The sequence below is a fragment of the Leptosomus discolor genome, chromosome 4 (genome assembly GCF_034619465.1).
Source record: "Leptosomus discolor isolate bLepDis1 chromosome 4, bLepDis1.hap2, whole genome shotgun sequence".
Lineage (NCBI taxonomy): Eukaryota > Metazoa > Chordata > Aves > Leptosomiformes > Leptosomidae > Leptosomus > Leptosomus discolor.
The window spans coordinates 30,213,352-30,232,710 of NC_141394.1; the positions used below are offsets into that span (position 1 = coordinate 30,213,352).

A 19,359-nucleotide genomic window follows, 5' to 3' on the forward strand; every position below is an offset into this window, starting at 1 on the left:
TTTAACATCCATAATAGTTTACTCTTAATCCACATACTGGAGTTACTCCAGACTCCCAACTGAATATATATATATATTTATATATATAAATATATATATATATATATATAAAGACACATAAACTTGAACATTTAACATACACACTTCATGTAACCTATCCACCAGTATCTTAGATCCCTTTCTTTCAGACTGAAAAAAGTAAGACTTGTTCAGAAAAACAGTGACTGGACCTTTTTCTTGCAACACACTGATGGCAGGTGCTGGGGGCATGGCGGGCATCGTGTCCGCCAGCTGTCAATGCACCCTCCAAAACATTCCTGGGGAGAGCCGTGATAATTAAAAAAAACCTTAAAACTATTTGAGGAAAGCAGACATGCAACACACCTAAAACATGCCAGGGAAGAGGCATCCCTGCTGCGTGACTGCTTACCGGGGACCTGCAGGGACCAGGCTCAGCTGGTCCTCTGGGTGGGATCGACCGAGTCTACCCCAACCGCTGCCAAAGTCAACGGAGCCAGGAAACCCCAGTTCCTCAGGGCTGCGCTGTTTTTTATGAAAGGGCATGAAGGAGAAAGGAGTGAGAGTAGAAACACTGTGGCTCCATTCACTAAGACAAAAAGGTGAAGGGAGGCTGGGCCGTCCTCCTCTTTTTGGGCCACAAACCTTCAAGCCAAGGCAGCCAAGGAGAGGAGCAAATGCCGCTCTCAGCCACAAAAACATGCTGTTTTTTAAGGACAGGGGAAACCAGCATCACCCCTCTTGGGGCCAGGGTTCAGTGTACTATTAACTCTCAGACACTATCTTTTTGTATTGCTCAGTATTTTTTGATATGGCAGGGAAACTGCACTGCGGAAAAAACACTCTAATTAACAAAAATCCTCTGATTAAACTTTTTAACACCTATAATCATGGAGGTCTTGCTGGTTCTCTTGATCCTGTGCATTTTACCCTGTCAGCTTGAAAGTATAAAACGGTAATTTTTCCAACTAGAAATACCTTCAGGGAGCCATGAAGCTAAACCCCAATTATATACCTACCTACCACAAATAAATCAGTTTTGTCCAAAAAGGGAAAAAAGCAGCATTACAGAAATGCTGAGGCTAAATCCAGCATGGCAATTACTTCAGTTCTGAAATAGGCTTAACATAATCAAAGCAGCATTTGTAAGGACTTATTTCAAAATTAAACTGAACACCATCTAGTGAAACAGGACATAGGCAGGCAAAAAAAATTAAAACAAATAAAAGAAGGGTAAATCGGTAACTCCCATACAGCCCAGCTTGGATGAAGAACAGAGACCTTTCCAAAGGAAACACTTCACCGGGAATATTTCACCGCTCATTTCCCCTTCTGTAGTATTATCATTACAGCAACTGCTGCAGCCCCAGGAAGGAGGAATGGGCAAAAATGGCAAGTAAGTTTCCCATTGCTCTTCTCCCCTAAAAGCTCCTCTTGCTGGGAACTATGATGCCATGCAGCTCCAGCTTGGCAGCAGAGCCTGGCACTATATCGTGTCGGCTCCCAGAGGCACGGAGGCTGCCAGAAGGCCACCCAAAACAGCAAGGCAGATGAAGCTTGAGCCAAATTGTTTGGTTTGTGGTGCCTCTCACTACAGCAAGCACTGGAGGCACCTACCTGCTGCCAGCCGTGGTGCCCAACCCTCACCGCTCACCCCAGTCCCACGCTCCTTCCCTGTCCGCTTCCTATAGCAGCCAGGAGGCACCAGGTCTTCTTACGCTTAAAGAAAAGTTTGCCACCCCAAAATTTGGAATTTTTGAGGTTTTTCACTTTCCCTTAAAAAAGGGAACGTGGATTTTCTTTTTTTTTTCCAACCGCGGTTGTAGATGGATACCTCACTTTTACACAGATGAAAGAGCAAGCTAATAATATTTTCTCACAATGAACTTCCTCTTAGCCAGTGGTTGTGCATGTATGTCACAGCAGTTTTAAATTCACCAGCGGATCCAAATGTGTACTTCATTTCCACTCACACACAAAATACTTTATTATGCAGTGGGGTGAAAGAAAGAAAAAAAAAAAAAATCACAACCAAAAAAAAGGGGAACTTGTTTATCATTCTTATACCATACCTCTCAGATTTCCTGGAAACATGAAGAGCTTCTTCAAACAAGTCACACCGAACCACATTCATACGGCTCATGGTTATCTTAATCAAAGCACCACCTACCCTGGGACAGGCCACCCACAGGAACCCAGTCGCCCGTGCTAACGATGGCAGGGATGTAATTGGGGCCCACCTCTACGCTGTGAGAACTGCCCGCATGCGCAGGGCTATGGAAAGTCATCTCTGCAGGTAGGCAATTGTAAGACAGGTTCCATTACAGCTCCTCTAAGCTGCACAGACCCACTCTCCTTTTTTTTTTAAATGCTGGAGTGCAATAGTCTCTTTATAAATGAAAAAGTCACATTGCTTTTATTTTCAGCACAATTTCTTCCAATTTTTTTAATGTAACAATATACATCTTTTTTACTTCTAACCAAAAATTTTATTTTCATAAAATTTAAAGCAGTATCTTTTTAAACAATCAAAATAATAATAATAACAATAATAATAATAAAATAATAAGTGGCTTTCATGGAAAGCAACATGCATAATCTTAAACCAGTTACTAAAACTGTATTTCCCCATGTAAACAAGGGCAGACAAGCCTCTTCAAATCTTTTATGTCAAAATCCAGACGATTTTTGCAAAGGACAGTCTCCTCAAAAGCTGTCAAACAAAGTTACAGCTCCTCTTAAGCATAACTGCATTCAAGGTACTGTTCAGTGAAGACTTCCAATACCTCCTCAGGACTTCTGCCTGCACGAGAAAGTCCGTTTCCATGGGCCTTCAACGAGAGCTGCTTCTGGCCAAGTCAGAGTTTAATGTCCTGCGACTCTGACATTTTGGCAAGTGTTTTCTTGACGCGCAGGGCTGTGAGCCGGGAGGCAGGGTTGTGCGCCCAGCACTCCATCATCAGCTTCCCCATCTGCCGTAGGCACTGCAGAGAGAAAAAGGAGAGAAAGTCCCACGTGAGTCAGTGGAAGAGGAGACTGCAGTTGGTGGCAATGCCAAAAAACTCAAGGGAAAAAGGTCTCTTCTAAGGGCAGCCATAAAAAAGACAACATGCTGGGTGGTATGACTTTTCAAGAATTTTTGTTTTCTGTATGATAAGGAGAGTTCTCCAAACATGGCAATTACTCTTACAATTTATGACAAGTTATATTCTAGACTTGTCTTTATGCTCCACAAAAGCACTTTTCTTATTTCCGCTTGCCCAAACCTGCACGGCCTGACCCACACAAGCGTGGCTCTGTACAGTGAGCCCTTTGCTGTACAAATTCAGTGGAATTTGTTTTTCTCGGCCAGCAACCAGACCCCGGCGCACAGCCCAGCGTGAGCACACACCCATGGCTCCTGCCCAGCTGTCCCTGCTGGAAAGCCTCCTGTGAGCACCTGTCTTGGCTCTGCCCTGTCCTGCTCCATCTCCTGCTCGCTTCCAAACACAGCCAGATCTTCCTCTGTCTCCCAGCAACAACTCTCTTGCTGATAGCATCCCAGCATTGCCTTTGCCTGGAAAAGGAGCACAAATCCCTGCTCTGCATCTACCACCTTCTTCCAAACATAAAGCACCACATAAGCCACTGCAGCCAGGTGATGACCTTGTCAGCCTATGGATTTACACTGCCTGAAGATCTGCTTGTTACAACAGGGAAAGAGAAGTTTTCCATCTCATCTAGCTTACCTTCCGTTTTCATGAGGCTCCTGGCCCAGAAGCAGTGCAGACCCCGGAAGGCATTAAGCATAAACCCCACCAGCAGTGCCCAGACCAGCCTAATACATTTCAGATTAATGTGGATTTTTATCAATGTATTTTGGTGATACAGAAGGTTTTATGCACTAACAAGTTTGCTTCTCATCACAACACCCGAAGTAGGATTACCGATGACGCTAACCAATTAATCAAGAACAGGTATTTCAAGGAGCTCGATATGTGTGGTAGCAGACCTAACGCACATGGTGTGCCACTGCACAAAAGCCCTTCCTAGGATCAATACTAACACCGCTTCCTGCAGCGTTTCCACTCCTGGTCTGAAGGCTCAGAAGGATTTGGCTGGGGAGAGGATGAGGCAGGTGAGTCTCAGTTAGATCTTCCCACACTGGCTGTTGCACAAGTCCTTGAGCCTCCCAGGGAGGGTGCTTTATTTTTCCCTCACATTCCCAAACTGCCTCCATCTCATGCCACCTAAATCTTTCACCTACCTGCAGAATATTCATCTACACACTGCTGTTCCCAAATGGCAGCTGTCTTCTGCAACTGTAAAAGACTTTACAGCATTAAACTGTACCAATTAACATGATTAATGACCCCTCCTCCACAGCATCACAGGTTTGCCTGCAGTGTCTCAGCTGTTCACCTCTGATCCCATGAGCACAACTTTCTTCATTACAGAGTCTCCACAGGTTGAATTCAGATTCTTCCCCAGTATCTCACCTCCTAGTTTATTTTGGGAAGCATTTTCTGGATCCTATGTCTCATCTGAAAAGCCATACCTGTAGCCCTCTTTACTAAAATGAGAAGCAAAGCAGTGAATGATCAGTGCTCCTTGTTGCAGCCCAGCTAGTGGCCTGTGCAACTGCATCTCAATCTGTAATAGCGAAATATCCTGCACTAATGTTATTGTAAAATCATGGTAAAGTTGTGTTTCCAAGCCTCCATACCTGTAATCACAGAAAAGCTCTATGCTCCTTTCATTTCAAAGAGACAGGACATACTTCCTTCCTTAAAAAATAAAACACTTGGCATTACAGCCCGCACATCAGTACACGCTGAAGTAGCTGCCAGTATGCCAAGGACGCTGCCACTGCAAGTAGCTGCCAGTACGCCAAGTACGCTGCCACTGCACTATAAACTACCAAATAATTTATCTTTCAAAATTTTTGGCTAGCCACTGATTTCATGTTATTAATGCCAGAGGCAGAAAGTAAAATGATTGCAAGAGGAAAATAGAGAGACTAAGAAGGTTGGAGCACAGCCTGCTATCGCTGTGGGATCTGGTATACAGCACAGGAGGAACCTACTTGCAAATACTGTAGGCTACGGACCTTGGTGCTCTGAACATCTTCAGCAGGGATATCTCAGAAGGTCACGTTCCCTCCTGAGACCTGTTATACCGTTAACTGGTGCTAGCACCAGTGGTAAAGCTCCTTCTCACTCAAAATTATGCAGAATTTGGTCAATCTCACTCACTCTGATTAAAAATACAGGCTGCATTTTAAGAGGGATGATACCTCATCACTGCTCCATCTGTTGGGAAACGAAGGGCGTAGTCTCTTGATGCACACAATCTCCCGCATGTCCTCGTATGAGGGGTCGCTGGGCACAAGGTCATGGTATGGAAGCTGGTATTCCTCAACTATTCCTGAAAGAAGCAATTAGTTGCCCATCACTTGCAGAAGACACCTTCCACTACCCACTTCCCCTCTCATCTCTTCCCCTCTCATTTTAAAACAGATTGACCATACTGTTTAACAATTAGACATACTTCTCCTTAAAATAACTTCCCTGCCCTATTTATATGTGTTTATTCCACAGCCAAGTTCCAAAGTAACCACTGCCCTGTAAAGACTGGCCAGGTACCTTAATCCGAAAGTGTAGTAACTTGCCCAGTGAGACAGCTTTTACCACTGCTGTCAAGTCCAGCAATCTCCAGTAAGCTATCACAGAAAGAACTATCAGCATCAGGCCCGTAGCAGAGTAATTTGGCAGAGAATTAACCTTGATTTAGGTCTCCTTCTTATCAGTGGACCTGGTATATATTAACGGGGATTTCTGTGCCTTTTCAGAATATGGCAAGGTACCATTCTTTGTGCATAGCAATGATAACAACAATATTACAGATTTTACATCACATCATTGCAATACACTTTACCAGTTTGTAAACACAGGGATCACATTGCTCATCACTGAAATTCAGCTCCTCTAGGGTAAGCATGGAGTGAGCATTCAGCACAATATTGCAGGCTTTTAAGACCCATAAAGTCTGGTGAAGGCAGCGCAGACCCGAGAGAGACATGCTCTACTCTTACTTGCCACCAATCTGGCACTTAACTGCTGCCAAGTCATTTCTCTGTATTTAACTTTCCCCAGTGGCAAAATAGAAGTAATAACACCCACCACTCCTGCACTATACTGAGTTCTACACGCAGAAAGCACACATAGCCTAAGCGTACAAGGATGGATCTATGCCCCAAGTCTACAGCTGGCTGCATTGCTTTATCCTTGCTGTCCTCACGCTTGAATGTCTGATAACAGAAAGAAATGGGGCACATCACTGGTACGACAATGATGTAATAAGTGCCATTTCCCTCTGTTTTGTTTCTACTTGTCTAAAATAAATAATTATTTATTTTATATAGTGGCACAGCATACCCCCAAATTGTTTGTCCTCCTCCTTCTATTTACTCTAACAAAACAAAGCAATCACTGTTTACTTTCTAAGATAGCTGAATATCCCCAGCCCAGCAAAAATGTGTTGCCATTGGAAAAGGCCCCCAGATGAGTTTATATTCCTTCTTCAGTGCAGGCACCTGCTGCCTTCAAACGTGCCATTAAAACAGTCAAAATCTTTACTGTTGAAATAGCACTGACGGATGCTTTAAAGCAAGTTTCAAGAAGAAAAAAGAGTTACCTGTACAGTTTATCCACATTTGTTTATTACAGTAAAAAAATTTACCCAGGGAAAAGGATGCAATGGAAGATTCGGGTTATAAATAGAGTTCGCTGACACAATTAAAAGCAATCTCTCAGCTCTTTACCTCCTGAAACACATCTCCTTGCTACCTCCCAAAGGATGAGTCCAAAACTGTACATATCAGCCATGATGTATGACTGAAAGTGATTTCTATTCAAGCTTTCATCCAGCACCTCTGGAGGCATATAGCGTTTTGTTCCTACACGGGTATTTGGAGGTATGTCTACCTCGTTTGTATCACTAAAAGGAAAAGAAAGGGAAAAAAAAAAAAAAAGGCATCAAATATGCAATAAAGTTGCTTGAAAAGAAAGCAATTTAGATGGGAGAAGCAGTACATTCACCACATCCACTCTCGAACAAGGTCAAAAGTAATGCATAATCTTAATAGAACAGTTCTTACAAGGAAAGCCTCTTGGTGTGAAGGCAACCCTCCTTAAAAGGCTGACCCGCCTGAGGCTATGTTAAGCATTCAAATGCAGAACCACAATGGAGATAAGACTCAACAGGGATGCTGTAACATTTGTGAGATTTCATTAGCATTAGCCAGAGCTCTAATGCTGGTGATAACAATCAAATCTTCATTAAATGCTGTTTTCTTAACATACTCTACCACCTAATGGTTTAGTCTTAGCAATTAATGGAGGACACTAAATAGCTGGGGCAGTATCACTTAGCTGTAGCAAATCAGATCTGCCAGGAAGACAAGTCTAACTATTTTTTGTGTATGCATTATGTTTGATCTCTCCCAACCTTTACACGTCAAGATGTGTAAACACACAGATGTAAATGTGTAAAAAAATCTACCCAAATGTGTCACACCTCACACATTGACCAGAAGAGACAACATATCTCTAACAGGAAGCAAATTCCCATTAATTATGTTACCAGATTTCTTTTTTTTTTTTTTATTATTAACTCAAATTCAGCTGTATCTGTTTTAATGTTTCTAAAAGTTTAACATATGGCATATATTGTGGTTTGCTTAGAAAGGTCTGTTTCCCTTTCCCCACCTTCAAAATGTAAACATTTTAAAATGTGATGGATACAACAAAGTCTCACAGCATAATTATAAAACTTCTTCTGTAATTTTCTTCACCCAAGTTATGAAAATGACACAAAAAAGCTGAGCCTGAGAAACAGTCACCTACACAGTCATTAAATCATACATATGCTGGTGGTATTTCTGCATACCTCCAAGAATGTAACATAAATCTAGTGACCTGCACCATCTTGCAATATTTTGAATAAAATGAGTAATGCAGAGGACTTTACTAAACTCATTAGCTCCAGCAGAGCATACCCCTTTCAACTACTTTTTTCTGTTCCTGGTCATTGCCTGAGAAATGCTGTCTCAGGAAGGATTCAGCATGAAAATAAGCCAAGTATGTAATGTGAATTCCATTTGGACTGTGACAAATACATATGTCACCACCTTTTATAGCAACATTTGGTAGTTCCTAGATCTTCTCAGTTCACCCCTAAGCAGTGTGCTGCTTTGTACTTGTCAAGCAAGGTACACCTGCAAAGGGTGAATTTCTTCCCTGAAACTTTTACAGCAAATAGTGTATTTCCAAGCTGTTATTTTCTAGGCCCCTGTTCCTCAAAGTAAAAATATTCCTTTCTCATCTCCTAAAGAAAGGTCAGGTTCATAAAGTAAAAGCCTCACCAAGAAACCTGGCAGATAAGTGAATGGCGAGAAGAGCACATAAAAAACTGCCTTCCCTTACACTCTGAGTAATTTCAGTTCAAGATTTGTACAGAATTCTTATAACTTGTTTTTGATACTTCAGGGAGCATGCCATTTCAAAGCTGACCTCTGAAACAGAAACCTTCAGTCTACGGCCACATTTCTGTGCACAGAAAAATCAGAGACTTCGTAACACACATTTCCACCACCAAGACCACTGCTGAGAGCTCATGCGCCTTTTGAACAGAGCTGTCAGACAGCGATGACTCCTTTACAAATCCCAGGGGTGAGTAAGTCCTACTTCTCTGCTCTAAGTTGTTTAAACACTCAACCATTTTTTTTAAATCAAATTTAAAAGCCATTTCAAAAATCAAATCTGTACTTTGGCAATTTGATTTGTAGGAAATGAAACAAAAGGCAGCCCAAATGGAGTGCTTTTCAATAAATCCCAATTAGTAACTTGTGCAAATGATTAGTATTGTTCTATATAGGTTTTGAGTGAAGCTGAAAGCTTCAGTGACAAGTTTACTGACATGACTTCAACCTGTCAGTGCTTCATCCTTTTAGCACGTGGCAGCAATACTCAGGTTGCTCTTGAGGGCAAAGTGATGAAAACTGAACCTTTATGCAAATACAACTAATGTACTCAATAATGAAAAAGTTATTATTTATACATGTGCATTATGTGTTTAGGCAACATCCTCACCCGCACAGGTAGCCCCATCTCACAGACATAGCCTGAAAGGTGTGCACATACGCTGCAGGTGCTCACTCACATGTGCACGCTCGCTCAGTCAACAACTAAACCAGAATTTGCATCTAATTTACCAAATTTTCCTCCCCCTCCTCACTTCTACTCACCTGATAAACTTAACTGCCAAGCCCAAATCTGCTATACAGCAGGTGCCATTCTTTTTCACCAGGATATTCTTACTTTTTAGGTCACGGTGGGCAATAGCAGGTTTGCCCTGAGTACTGAAGATTTCGGTGTGCAGGTGGCACAAGCCACTAACGGAGGAGTAAGCCAGTTTTAGCATGGCTTTTGTGTCCAAGGTAGTAGATTTTAGATAATCATAAAGTGAGCCGTTTTCATGGTAGTCGGTGATGAGATACAGCTGGGTCCAAGATCCTGTACCTTTAATGTCTGCGGCAATGAATCCTGAAAGAAAAAAAGATTATTTTCAAATTAATACTTCTCAGGGTTGTTTTTTTTTGACTGCTCAGAACTCTGGACTATCAGCCACTTCAATTGTTTTATTTTAATAACGTATTTAATTTCTTTCATCTTACTTCCATGCAACTATGCCTCACCTCTAGCCTTTAACATATTTTCAGAAAGCCCAGATATGGAAATAAGAGGTGGCAGAAACAGACATGTGGTGTTTGGAGCAACAGCCCCCAAACCCCATTATTTTTTAACCTTTATTTCTGTTTCAGTAAACCTTGAAACATCTGTCTCTTGAAAAGTGCTGGGTGGCTAATTGCAGAGCACAGCAGCTAAGAAAGCACACAGGAAAGGGCATCAGACAACAGCAAATCGAAGATTATTAAACTTAAGAAACCTGTACACAGTCAAAGAATTCTCTTTAATTTCACTCACCGAGAATATTTTCATGCCTCATCAGGACAGTCTGGTAGATTTCTGTTTCTCTGAACCAGCTGGCCTCCTCCGTGGTAAAAAACACTTTCACAGCTACCTTTTCGCCACGCCACTTTCCCATCCAGACTTCTCCATAGCGACCTTTTCCAATCTGCTTTACCATCTGAATCTGTTTCGCGATGGTCCTTTGAACCTGTGAAACGCCAAGACAGGCGGTTACAATTTGCTGTGCAGAAACCTTCTGCATTCACCTCCTTCCTTCTGCGCCTCCCTCCCGCGCAGCAGCCTGGTGGAAAAGGGAACACGCAGCCATTGAGACGTGGGTTTCAGCAAAGCCCTGCAAGGCGGGTGCTTCCTGTTTCCCCCACCGCGCAGTACTGGTGAGGCCATTCCTGCCACAGTGAAGAAGCTGTTCCATACGTTCCCAAAACACACCATGGCCTCTCAAGAAAGTAAAGTGGTCTGTGTGAAGGAAAGATTTGACTACTAACCCCCAAATTTTTATTTTCCTGTGAGAGGCTGCCACTTGGTGGAAATTTTTTTGTTGTAAAAGGTTTGATAGAAAACACTCCTGGCCACCCCACCCCAATCCAAATTCCAAAGGGTTAGGTAACACATTTTTAATTAAAACGAGGATGTTTGGTACATACTTAACACTGTTGAGACTCAAGGCTAGGGCTCACAAGCATATCAGCACTCCAAAACTAGCAAAATTATGAGAGCAGCTTCCCATCACCTTCCTTGAAAATCCCATGCCTAGTAATTTCAAAATACAAATTTGGTGTTAGGTACCTCAACCACTACTTACACAGTTAGAACCCACATTAATTTTAATAATCATCATTACGTAGAATTAAAAAGTAAGATTTTTTTTCCAAAGATATGGAAGCACAGCTTTAAATCTGCCCTTTCTAGTTTCCCTACCAGTTTTGTTTAGTGGCTGTACTGTGAACTGATGCTAAAGTCAAACCCATTTGTGCAGCTGTAGGGTAAGATCAGTGTACTCGGCAGCACTGCAGAGACACCCTTCATAAGGATGGCAGACCCCGCATAGCAGATGGACAGATTCTATATTTAACAAGCTTTTATGACTACAAAATTCTTGGACAAATGGAGATTAATATTCTTATAGGATTGGCACATGTCCACGGATCACATATTTCTATAAATTCACAAATAAAAACTCAAGTAGATGCTGCAACACAGCCACTGGCGTTCACGGTTGACTCAGCCACACCCTAGTACAAGAGGAGATTAAAACATCAGCCTCTTGTGCTTCAATTGCCAGTTTAGTCCACAGCTAATGATTTTTGGTTTGGTAGGATTTTACAAGATTTTAAAAGAAAATAACTTTATAGCCTCCAATGCAAGGAGTTTTTCATCTGGCCCAAGCAATTGGCGAAACCTGGACAAGTGCAAATTTGAGGTGTCTCAGTTTTGCCAATGTCCTAGGTTACAGTGTAAAATGTGCCAAAAGGAAAAAAAAGTATTCTATTACCATCTTCAGGAGCTGTTGAGACCAGGTGGGGCGGTGCTCCCTGCCTCCCCCCTCTGGACTATTTCCTGTCAATGGGCACAACAATGCCTTATCGCCTGACCCATCGATAACTCGCTCCTGGACTATCTCCTGTTAATGGCCCATCAAGGAACTGCCTCACGACTCCCCATCCCATTGTGAGATGCTCCGCCCGGGGGGAAGGAGCCAAGCAGTCCATGCTAAATATAAACTGAGATCTCGAACACCCTAGCAGCCTTCTTCCACTGGATTCCCAGAGGAGTTTCACCCCTCCACTGCAGTTCCAGAGGACAAGAGCTACCTACCTACCACTGGACCTTCGGAGGAAGACCAGACCCTTTTACAAGATCGCTGCTTCAACAGCACTACATCCATCGCTTCAGGAGGACTGGAGCCAGCATCTTATCGGACTGCTACTGCCACCCTAACAGGGTGTCAGGTTGTATTTCTGACTCTGACAGTGTAAACCAGTGGGTTGTTGGTTTTTTTCCCTGCCTTGTGTTTTATATATATATATATATTAGTAAAGAACTGTTATTCCTATTCCCCATATCTTTGCCTGAAGGCCCGTTAATTTCAAAATTATAATAATTTGGAGGGAAGGGGGTTGCATTTTCCATTTCAAGGGAGGCTCCTGCCTTCCTCAGCAGACATCTGTCTTTCAAACCGAGACAGCCAACATCTATACACAAATTTCAAGCAGTTTATTCCAGCAAGTGTGCACTGTCTGAATCCCTATGAAATCATATGCATTTCATGTAATCCCAAATATTTTTGCAATCTCAGCTGACAGAAATGATCAAAACCTGATTTTAAAATAATTTGCTTCCTTTGTTATCTCTGGGAGGTCCAGTGGAAACTACCAGTTTGGTAATGCAGAGCAGGACTGCCACAACCCCACCGCAGCATGAATGTATGTCCAAAGGCAAACTCAAAACCTGTTGGGTGAGGTCTATTATAATTTATTTTGTAAATAAATTACTAGTTTTCATATTAGACAATTTAAAGAAGAAAAACATACAGTGGCATTTATGCAAAGCTATTTCAAAACAGCCACCTTTCTTCTCCTGTCATTTAAACCAAATTCCATTTTTTCAGCCCTGCAAGGTATTATTAGACTTCCAAGATGGTGGCTTCAGTGCCATTATTTTTTATTAACATCAGTGAAAGCCAAGAACAGAGATTAGCCTTAATTTTTTAAACTGATTTATTTTCTTTTATACTCTCGTATAGTGATTGAACAATAGTTCTATTACATTGGAATTTTGCTGTAACATTTTGTAATGTCATTTTAGCATTGTTGCTTTCTATTTTGCCCATTTTAAAAATGCATCCTGAACAATAATGCAGTTATCTCAAATAACTTAATTTGTGTAAATATATGTAATGGCATCATAAAGTACATGGAATTATAATACTTAATGATGAAAAGTTCCTTATTAAATTACATTAAGAAAATGAAAAACACATTTCTGTTACGGGTTTTCAGGCAGCAGAATACTATGTGAAGGGCCTTTAACCTGGTTTCCTCTTGCTAGAACTGGTCAAATGATTTTCTATGAACAATTTATTTTATTTTAAGGAATTCAGCCCTTTCTTGAATCATAAACTGATTATGATTTCTAAAACAAATTGTCTAATCAAAATTGTTGGATGAACTGATTTCATAAGCATGCTGAATGATGTATTTATGTGAATTATTTACACTGAGTGTAGTTGGGTTTTTTCAAATTTCTTTTCAAATCTGTACATTTTGCTGCTTGAGCTTTGTGAGGAGCCAGGTAAGGTTACATGACCCTTTGTCTCCTCTCCCTGACTGGAATCAGTCCAATTACCAACTATTTCTATTTTCTGCATTCTATTTTTCTGATGTTCAGCTAAATGTGTTCACCTACTGAAGATGAAAATTCAGTCAAATCAATATTTTGAAGAGAGAAGCTCAGACCGATGGCTGGGATGCATTTCCTCGAAAAGCAAAATTAATTGGAACAGGAATTAGGAAAAAAATACATGAAAAGGTAGAGACCAAACTATAACTCAGCAAACTCTTCATACAGACCACTGAAATAAATGTCCCCAGTGTCTTATCTCCTTACCCAATTTTGCACGTAGATCCATCGGGGCAACAGCTTTGCCTACACTTCTTGCTCTGTCAAGGCAAATGGAGTTCTCCTTGCTCATACAGACCTGATTGGGCACCCCAGTTTGTGGGATCAAAGCCTTTATTTACAACTTACTGTATTTTTTCTTGGTTTAAAATTTAATTGGCAGCATTTGACCTGCAGCAAACTTTTCTGTCAGATGAACAAATGGGTCAGGAGAAAGAACGCTTGCTGAATGTCAAAGCATCGATAAAATCTTGGATAATGCTTGGTTTTGGTATAATATTTGTACCCATTAGAATAAATGTTCTGTGCAGAAGGAAAACATTAGTGTTTAGCATAAAGTGACATTTTGTAATAAATTTGCATCTTACTTTCCTGAAATAATAACTTTGGATGTTTCAGTATTTGCATAAGAAATAATACCGTTAAAAACAAATGCTTCCACAACAAAGTCTAGAGCATTATTGCCAGGCGCTTTCTATATACTTGTTTCAGGCATGGGCCCAAAGGTATTAATCTGTACATTTCTATTGAGCCTGTAGTGATTGTAGCCATCTGGGAAATGCAGCAAACATCTATTACCAAGTGCAACTTTTATGATAGCTCTCATTTTTCCTCTCTTCCACAGAAAATCACTACTTAAAGGGAAAGACTGTGAAAAAAATGTATGCGTTTTCAGAGGGGAGAAGAGTGCCTTCAGGAAGAACACTTGGTCCACTGGCTGCAAAGTCTCCACGACTTGAGAGAGGAGAACTGGCAGAAGACAGGATGGTTTCTGCTTCATGGAGCACCGGCTCTGAGAGCTACTGAGCAACAAATCTAGTTGGGGTGCCACCTCAGCCATTACAGTAGTTAATTATCAGAAGTTAGTTTTTCTGTCCTGGGGACACCAGTAAGACCGTAGATCCCATATTCAACCAGCTCAGTGGGACAGAGAAAGGCATAAAGCACAAGCAGTTGCAACCAGCATTGATCCAGGTTTTTTGTCTCAAGGACGTCATGGGATGAAGTACCAAGGCATGCACTGCTACAGGATGCCGGAGGGCACCTGCTACCCATGTGGACTGCTAGAAACACATCCTCTCAGAGAAGAACAGCCAAGTTCCTTGTGTTTGCTCTAACTTATTATATTATTTATGTCACTGTAGCAGGTAGGAACACCAAGCATAGACCAAGACCTCAATGTGGGAGGTGTTATACGAAAAAAACAAAGCAAACAAAGCAAGAACCCCTCACAATTAAATCAACTGGAAGCACTCATTAGGGATGATACAAGCATGATCCCTCCCTTTCCATGGATGCTAGAGGGACATTGGTATGGGATATGACAGAGCTTTCTTAAAGCCTGGACCTACATGATGGGAGTTTCTCTCAACAGAGAAAAATGACCGTTGGTTTTCCATGCTCAGCACCAGTCACAGCACCCACTTGGCAGCTTGGCTTTTTTACTCAATAGCTATGTTAATTATCAGAAAATTGGATTTTTAAAAAAGTCAGCACTTTGTTTTAACGGGACTTGAAGCCCTTACTCCTGCCAGAACAAATTGAGTTTAGTCAGATTTTTGCCAACCACTCAGCCTGTTGCTTCATTTTAAAGAATTATAAAACTTCCCATTTTATTTCTTCTTTAGGGTGTAGAAAAAAGATGTGTGGGCAAAAAACAGATATATAGTACATAGTACTTGGAAACCAGACAATATCTACAGTAATAGGATTACTACAAACTAGTAAGTTTGGGAGACAGGAGGGTCATATCATCCCTGAAAAATGAAAATTAAATTAATCCATTTTCTCAGAGGCAGTATTTTAAATAAATAACCTGACTTTTTTTTTTCTTCCTTCCAGAGCTAGAAAGCAACGATCACTCCGATCACCCCCAGAAACAAAAGCCCTTGGTGAACAGAACCATGCTGGCACAGAAGGTGAAACTTCTGCCTTTTCTACACCACAAGAAAAAATAATTTGTTCTTGACTTCTGAATGCAAAGTGAAGTCTACATATAAAAAGGTTCCAGGCTGGATGAATTACAGTTCCCTTTACGATGTGTCCGTGTTTGAAATGCTATTGTGTGTTGCACATAAAAAGCAAGAAAATAAGATCAGTGGGACAGATGTTGTCCTGCACACTGGGGTAAATCCTGACGAATTTCTGTGAGCTCTATTAGCCTGTACTTAGCCTATGGTATCTAAAATAAGAAACGAGCTGAGGAAGAAAAACCCTGAGCTTTTTTGGCTTAGTCTAAATGGGAAAAAAAAAAAAAAAAAAAAAATCTCCTGCTTCTAAACCAGCTGTTCTCCAATTTAAATCCTTGTCATTTCTGGGAAAGAAAAAAAAAATAAAACGACAACTAAGGACATATAACTATAATTTCTTGTGCCTCATTTTGTCTTCTCCCTCTACTCATTTTTGCCTTTTAAACTCGCATTAAAATAATAGTGCTTCCTTACCAGGAGAGGGAGCCCGGAGCCGCTCCCTGAGCTCTGGGACTGCTCGATCAAATCCTTCAGGGACTCCCCAGGGGGAATGTAGGTCTCATCCTGCTCCAGCCCGATGCTGTAGCGGGGCCTCGTCTCTTGGCGTTTGTATCTGCCGTTTTACATGAAAGTGAAATTAGCTTTGAATACAATGAACACACGTGCAATGAATAATGCACATCGTCCTTCACATTTGCTTCATTTATAGACTCACAACTTCCTCTGCTTCCCTGAGGAATATCCTGGACTCACTGCCCAAAGTTTTCTATTTTATTTTTAGCAACTCTTTTCAGCATCGAAACTCAAAGACTGTGCAATCTGGTGTAAGTTTGCAAAGCAACCAAATGTTTTTATTTCTGAAACTTAAATATGTTTAAAACACAGACCAAGTAAATAATTTTATTTTACTGATGGCAGTGGTCTTTTAGGAGGTAAGGTCATGGGATCTGGGACTATTTAAAAAATGTGACAAATTATTTAACCATAATGTATGTAGATTATTTATATATTTACTTACATTCCTTTATCCCCCTCTTTTTTATGATCAGTTCTTCGCCACATAAACTTGTTTAGAAGCCTTAAGTTTATTTACCTTATATAAAATTTGTCCTGTGGCTTTCTTAGACTCAGTAAAAAATAGTTTGTGCTGCTACGTGAATAAATACACCACAAACGTATACCTACGACTAGTATGAATAAAATACACATTTTTCCTCATCATAAAATTACAGTTTCTCATTCTTTTTCCTTAAGGTACACTTCAATTTTTTCAAATTCTTGAATCTATAAAAAGATAAATGTTGGGAGAAACATTAACAAGCTGGTAAAGTATTCCTTATTTACCTGAAGTAGCAGAATATGATGATAAGCACCAGAAGTATACTGCAAACAGTCACTGAGATCAGCAGGGCCTTATGGTGGATGTTTCCTTCCGCAAAGTCTGGGGTTAAAAACAAGAAAGGTGGAAAATTTGGAAGGGGACGTGGTACAAAGTCAGTATCAAAACACACAGATGCCTTACAAAGCACAGCAAGCACAAGTCCGTTTCCTTTCTTTTCTGCTTTAGTCCTGTGCAAGATACTGCTGGATTCCCCAGGCCAAAACCCTGTTTGAGTTTTCAGCCCTCACTCAGGCAAAACATTGCCTGGATTTGCAATTCCCTGTTTGGCTCTGAATGAAAAATCAATTAAGACCCATAGCTCTGTGTCTAACCTAGGCGATCAGCCAGGACATACAAAAATTACTGCTTCTATCTTAAATCACTCTTATTAAGTAGCATCCTATTGAGCAGTTAATATAAAAAAATGACTAATTGCTTTTATCCTAGGAGGGAAGACACAGCTGACTATCCCAGTGCCAAGAAATCTGGCCACTAGAAGCCTTGAAGGTGTACTTCCATCACTGCAGAATAATCCACCGCTTGGATCCTGTTTTGAACACCTGGGGAGGAATTTTCTCCTCCATTCTCTCTACAGCAGCCCTATAAGCCAGCAAGTCCTTCCTATGCTGGTGGGCAACACTATCCTTCCAGCAGCTATTTTGTAAAACAGTTTGAAAATGTGTCAAATAACTTGTAGAAAATGCCATTATGTAAAAAGTATTAAAATGTTTCAGTCAGTCCTTGTATGGAAGACTCATACTCTCCTTTAAAGCATACCATTAATTTCCAAATACGTATTCTCAACTCAGATAAACGAGTCTGACCTTCATGCATGCTCCTCTGCTGAAAAACAAAGAAACCAAGCACTGTTCTTCTTTAACCTCCTCCAATTCTCAGAGTCTCAAAATTAAGGTATTTCAGCATGCAGACACACATACCACCCTCCCAAAGTTGCTATCTGGTATAACGCAAATGAGGACTATGTTTTCTGAAGCTCTCCCAGGCTTGCTGTCTTACATCTTTCACACTAACACCCAATGCATTGTAAAATGCAAGAAACCTATCCGTACAGACTCATCCTGGAATAGTGCTATTGCGTTTCAGATTTACAAGGGTAATGAGAGAAGGAGATTCCTAAGGGACTCCTGGCTTACTGTCAGGCTCTTTTATTTTAAAGATCCAGTTTCTCCTTCTGTTTTTGCCCCCAAACTATTTCTTTCCTTCCCCTTTCCACTACAGACATTGCCAACCAACACACCTTTTGATCACACTGGTCATGTTTTAACCTGCCATTACCAGCTCCGAGAGCATTAACAATGTAAACATTCATGACACAGCCAATGCCTTTGAAAGGGGACACTGACACGATGTCTATCAGGAAAACACTGGAGCCCATCATTCTCCCTGCCGCAGCGGATTTCTACCTGGCTTGCCACTCCAAGTGGGCTATGAGGTGAAACCGAGAGCCCACTAGGGAATTCAGATGTCTCTCACAAAGGCAATGGCTGCTTGGCAGGGCTAAGGCCTCTAGTTCATGCTTTGTAACCAGTCTGTGTCAGCCAGCCACTTCCCTCTAAAATGTGTGGTTTGTAACTCCTTAAGATGTCGCAGCCCATCAGCTGCGGAGAGGATAAACAGATCACGCAGACCATATAGTGAGATTTTTATACTGGGAGAAACCTGCATATCTGTCCGCAGCAAGGGTTTTCCCACTTCACAGAATAAGCCACAATGGAAGTTGGGCTTTTGTGTTTAGCAGTAATGAAGTCAGACACAAAGGGAGCAATTCAGACCTTGCTCATACTTGAGTATGCCAGAGAGCAAAGCCATGGAAGTCTGCGCATCTACACAGACAGCAAGTGTTGCACTACCAGAACTTGTAAAGCATCCACTGTTCATGATGCCTGTGTGTGTCCAAGTACATACATTTGGGAGAGGGATGATAAAGATGCTGAAATCTTAATCAAATTCTGATCATTTTAAATGATCCAAACCCTGTGCTCCATGTTTCTAATGGACTTCTCCCATTCAGAAAAGTAAGTAAATGCAGTTCGAGTTCCTCAGAGGCCAGAAGGCATTTTGGAAGTGCTATGTAGCTCTCAAACAAACTTCAGACTCCAACACTGCAAAATTTTTTGGTAGCCCAATGCAAATATGTGAAGCAAGTGCAAGAAAAGCATACAAGACATAAAGGGTGTGTCTTGATCTCCATGCTGGGAGTGGCTGATGCAGACTGCAGCAGCAGCAAAGCTTACGCTCTTGCAGTAGGTGGTGTCTCCCACGCGGGCAGTGTCAGCTAACATAGCTTTAGTAGTGGCTCACCATGCACAGAATGGGCATG

The 19,359-nt window shown here is 41.3% G+C and overlaps 1 protein-coding gene across 1 annotated transcript in view; it reads right to left on the reverse strand.

Moving 5' to 3' along the window:
* Positions 1-2,876: 2,876 nt before the first annotated feature.
* BMPR1B (bone morphogenetic protein receptor type 1B) overlaps positions 2,877-19,359 on the reverse strand; it is a 31,260-nt gene continuing 14,777 nt past the window's right edge. Inside the window, exons 4-10 of the mRNA XM_086464580.1 lie at positions 16,982-17,078; positions 16,112-16,250; positions 10,044-10,236; positions 9,305-9,602; positions 6,821-6,996; positions 5,294-5,424; positions 2,877-3,002 (exon numbers count right to left, since the gene is read on the reverse strand). Of these exons, the coding sequence (XP_086320706.1) occupies positions 2,877-3,002; positions 5,294-5,424; positions 6,821-6,996; positions 9,305-9,602; positions 10,044-10,236; positions 16,112-16,250; positions 16,982-17,078 (1,160 nt within the window). The remainder of the gene's footprint in view (positions 3,003-5,293; positions 5,425-6,820; positions 6,997-9,304; positions 9,603-10,043; positions 10,237-16,111; positions 16,251-16,981; positions 17,079-19,359) is intronic.